The sequence below is a fragment of the Lotus japonicus genome, chromosome 1 (genome assembly GCF_012489685.1).
Source record: "Lotus japonicus ecotype B-129 chromosome 1, LjGifu_v1.2".
Taxonomy (NCBI): Eukaryota; Viridiplantae; Streptophyta; class Magnoliopsida; order Fabales; family Fabaceae; genus Lotus; species Lotus japonicus.
This window is the reverse complement of record NC_080041.1, coordinates 86,052,993-86,057,690: the sequence shown is the minus strand read 5'-3', so window position 1 is coordinate 86,057,690 and position 4,698 is coordinate 86,052,993. Positions and strand designations below refer to the sequence as shown.

General features: G+C 29.3%; 1 protein-coding gene across 1 annotated transcript; it reads left to right on the top strand.

Moving 5' to 3' along the window:
• The first annotated feature begins 212 nt into the window (after window positions 1-212).
• LOC130709832 (replication protein A 70 kDa DNA-binding subunit E-like) lies at window positions 213-3,886 on the top strand. The gene is made up of 9 exons (XM_057558975.1): window positions 213-271; window positions 1,702-1,867; window positions 1,949-2,222; window positions 2,320-2,416; window positions 2,532-2,665; window positions 2,755-2,842; window positions 2,933-3,053; window positions 3,170-3,330; window positions 3,421-3,886. Exons 1-9 carry the CDS (start codon window positions 213-215, stop codon window positions 3,884-3,886), a joined length of 1,566 nt encoding a protein of 521 aa, XP_057414958.1.
• The last annotated feature ends 812 nt before the right edge of the window (window positions 3,887-4,698 follow it).

Genomic DNA, 4,698 nt, shown 5'->3' with positions numbered 1-4,698 from the left:
GGTTACAATAATGGTGCATTTTGGCAAGGAAAGTTATTAAGGCACCTTTTTCAACTATGTTTTTAGTTTTCACTAAGTAACATAACTAATTATATAGGGGTACAAAACCATGGAATTTACACATCAGAACATTGAAATCGAAGGTTTTTCTAGGATTTAGCAAAAGGGTTGTAAAAAATACGATTTAGAGAGAAAATAGGAATACAGGAAACATGAAATGGGTGCAGAGGGTACCTGCTGTGACGGTGCCACCAAGGGATTTTCATTTGAGGTACATGTTGATGGGTTTGGAAAGGTTTTAAGATTCGACGAAGAGGAGAAGAACGACGACGACGTTGGCGACTTGGCGGTGTCGTCGGAGACGGCTCTGCCAATGCATGTGATGTGCACCTTGATTCCCAGTCGATTGTGCCAATTCAGTTGTTCTTCCATGTAACAACTTGCTCCCAATTAGTTTTGTGCTTTGCAGGATGCCTCACATGGCTTTCTCACCACCACTGAATTGGGGATTTTCAGCTTTTTCATTTGATTAGGGTTTGCGTTGTTGTTCAAAGTTTTTTTTTTTGGAAATAGTTGTCCCAGGTTTTTTTTTGAAAGTTGTCCAAGGTTTTTTTGAACACCAAGCAAGGTTTCCCAATGCTTCCTTTTTTACATACGTAATTTTCTAATTCTATTATATATTTTTCTAATGCTTCATTTATTTAATGAATTGTAAAAAATTATTAAGTATTTTTAATTTTAATGTTTGATTTTTCAAAAAAGTATTATTTTTAATGTTTAATAAATATAATTAAGAAAAAATTAAATTTCATAGTCATAGTTAATTATCTCAAGATAAATTTAATAAATTAAGTTATTACCTTGTTTTTTTTTTTGGAGAAACACCACCAAATTGAAAATACTTATTTATTGTTGTATAAGATGAAATAATGCACAATATACTGAAAAATGTAGTGTACAGTAAAGTTTTTATCAAACTTCCTCAATGTAATTACATCTATCTATATCTATATATATTAGTAAAGCAGACTTGAAAAAATAGTGTCATTGCAATTAATTACATTCACTTGAAAATAGTCTCATTACAATTAATTACATTCACTTGAAAAAATAGCATGATTGCAATTACACTTGGAAATAACATCATTGCAATTGTTACATTCACTTGAAAAAATAACATCATTACAATTAAATACATTCAGTTACATTTTGTATGCAGCACCACAAAGGTTGCAACTAAATACATTCAGTCTTGAAAAAATAGTCTTGAAAAAGTTGCACAAGTTGCAATTAAAATTAACATTACGTTACACTTGAAAATAACACCATGCAATTGTTACATTCACTTGAAAAAATAAAATCATTGCAATTAAAGACATTCAATTACATTTTGTATGCAGCACCACAAAGATGAAAATAAAATTAAAAACGGTAGAAATTGGCAATGTCAAGAACCTATCCATCTACCAATTTTAAATTCAAAAAATGCAATGTATTACACTAAATCATGCCCTACTCCATATCTCTATATAAACAAACCACTCACACTCAAATCATGCATATCTTAGACTCCAGCATCCTACAGGAAAAGAATGACAACTGTCACAAGCTATTTCAACAAGTATGTCATGTTCCATCACATTAGCAAATTTAAAAACTTTTTATTTTTTCTATTACTCATTTCTTATTTCTTTGTTTCAGGAGAAAGGTCATCAACAACAACAAAAAACCCACATTCCTTAGTGAACTATCTTCCACTGCAGATGATTGGAAAATAAAAGTGCGGGTTTCACGGATATGGGACACTCTGAATATATATAGAAACAAGGAATTAATTAGCACTGATATGGTTCTAATTGACGAGAAGGTTTTAATTTGTAATTGTTTAATTTCATTCTCTTGATTTCTAATTCTTGATGTTGATTTCTAATTTTTACAATACTTTCAGAGTGACGACATACATGCTTCAATAGGGAAAAATGTTGCCCACAGATTCAAGAATATTTTAAAAGAAGGAAAGATATACACAATCACAAACTTTATGGTCACAAAGAATAAAGAGAAACTTCCTGTAGTTGAGAAAAATACTTTGATGTTACAATTTGATGCTACAACTTTAGTGAAGGAAATAGCAAATGATGATTGCATAATTCCCCACCATGTTTTTGAATTTGTCAACTTTGAAGATTTGCCAAATCAATATGGCAAAGATGTGCTGACAAGTAAGTTTTTGAATTTTGTTTTACTAAGTTGTTTCAATTACTATTAAGCAAGTATATTTGATTCAAATAAATTAATTTTATCATTCTCCACTAGTAGATGTTATTGGAGTTATGACCAAACTAGGTTCAAATGAAGAGAAAACAACTCCTCAAGGCCGAGTTGATACTGTGACTCTTCATTTAAAAGATATTAGGTACCCAAAAAAAACCTTTCTTTCAAATGTCACAACTACAACTATTATGCACTTAAAAATATACTCAATAAGGGAAAATTATTTCCTAACCTATTTTACTTTTTCTTTTTCTTAGGGGAAACAATGTCAGAGTCACAATATGGGATGATTATGTTAAAGTATTTGAGCAAAAAATGAAAGAAAGTAGATCTAATGCTTCTAAACCCAAAGTTGTTATTTTGACATCAACAAAAGTCAAGGAATTTCAATGTATATTATATTATCATTTTTGGAAATATGTTAATGAACTCAAGTTTAAGATATGCTAAGTTCAAACAAAGTTATGATTTTGTCCACAGGTGAAATTTCTATTTCTACATCAAGATCTACACAAATTTATGTCAATATAGACATACTTGAATCAAATGAGCTCATACAATCATTCAAGTAAGAAATTTGTAATATTTAACATGCATATAACACTTAAATTTACATTTAGTGGCATATATTCAATTATATATTATATAATAAATACAGAGATCCAGGGGAAATTCATAAAGTTGCAACTTCAGAAATTACAAAGTCCCCCGTGCTTGATATGGATAAAAAGAAGACTATATCTGAAATTCTGGAAATTGCAACCACAAAGAGTGATCTGGTAGATAAGTTTATTTCAGTAATTTTATTCTTTAATAAAACCCTAAAGGAAATGAGTGTATCATTAAAAATTTGTAATGTTTAAAATGTAGAATGTTAAAAATTCATAATGTTTAGATTTGTAATTTTTATTGTTGTGCTGCAACTATAAATGACATCTTGTTGAAAAATGGGTGGTTTTATGTTTCTTGCCCTCATTGCAAAAGAAAGGTCTCCAACACATCAACAAAGTTCAAATGTGATGCCTGCCACAAGAATGTTGACTATCCAACGACAAGGTAACCAATACTTCTAAAATTTACCACAAAATATAATATACTCAACGAAAATAAAATAAAATTAATAATGTTCTATATTATTTATATTAGGTTTCGATTAGAGCTTGATGTCAGAGATGCTACCAATTCAACTATATTTGTTGTATTTGATGACATTGCTGAACAAATAGCACATGTGAAATTACATGATTGGTGCATAGAGGCAAAAATACTAACAGGAAGCAACATTGGTGCAAAAGTGCTTATACCACGGATAGTTTTGACGAAAAATGATTCCAAGTGGCATTTTATCTTGAGAAGAAAACAATTTCCAATAAAAGTTTGTTACACAATGGCAATCAACAAAAGTCAAGGCCAGTCATTGAACTATGTGGGATTATATTTGCCAAGACCTGTATTCAATCATGGACAATTATATGTTGCGGTGTCAAGAGTAACTTCACCAACGGGATTAAAGATACTTATTGTTGAGCAAGACGACACAGATGCACAATATACGAAAAATATTGTGTACAATGAAGTTTTTAATGAACTTCCTCAATGTAATTACAGTTGATATATCTATATATTATACATTTTCATCCATTTAACAACTTTTTAACTTTTAAAAAATTAATAATGAACAACAAAACTTAAAAACATACTCGTGCATCGCACGGGTTTAATTTCTAGTATATATGTAAAGCACACTTGTGTTTTTGCATGCAATTAATGTATTAAACCATAAAAGCTCACATACCTTTATATTAAATACATTAAAAAATAAAAAATTTAATAAACTAAAAACTGAAAAAAAAAAATTGTATTATAAAAATCTATTCAACTACGTACTTATATTAAATAACAACATTCATAGACTTAAAATTGACTTGAGCTTTGCATTTGACAAATTTAAAAAATCAAAATAAAAAACAAAATAATATTTATTAATAAATAATTTAGATAAAATACTTTTAAAATAAAAAAAATTCTATCAATATATATCTATCTATATTTTACTTGGGGCTCTTATTTCCCAAAGTAATTATATATATATATATATATATTTGGTTTTTCCAAAAAAAAAAATCTATCTATCTATAACTATATACATATGTAAAACAGACTTGAAAAAATAGTAGGCTTAATTTCACTTTTGCTCCCTGATCTTTCACCTTTGTGCGATTTACCTCCCTCGTCTTTAAAATGAGCGAATTCCCTCCCTCTTCTATTAATATGTGCGATTTAGGCCCTTCCGTTAGTTAGCCGTCCAATTACTAACGGCGGTTGTTATTTTCACCCTCCCTTTTACTAACCACACCCCCATATCAGAAATAAAAATAAAAATAAAAGAAAAAATGGAGGTAAATCGCACATAGGTGAAAGATC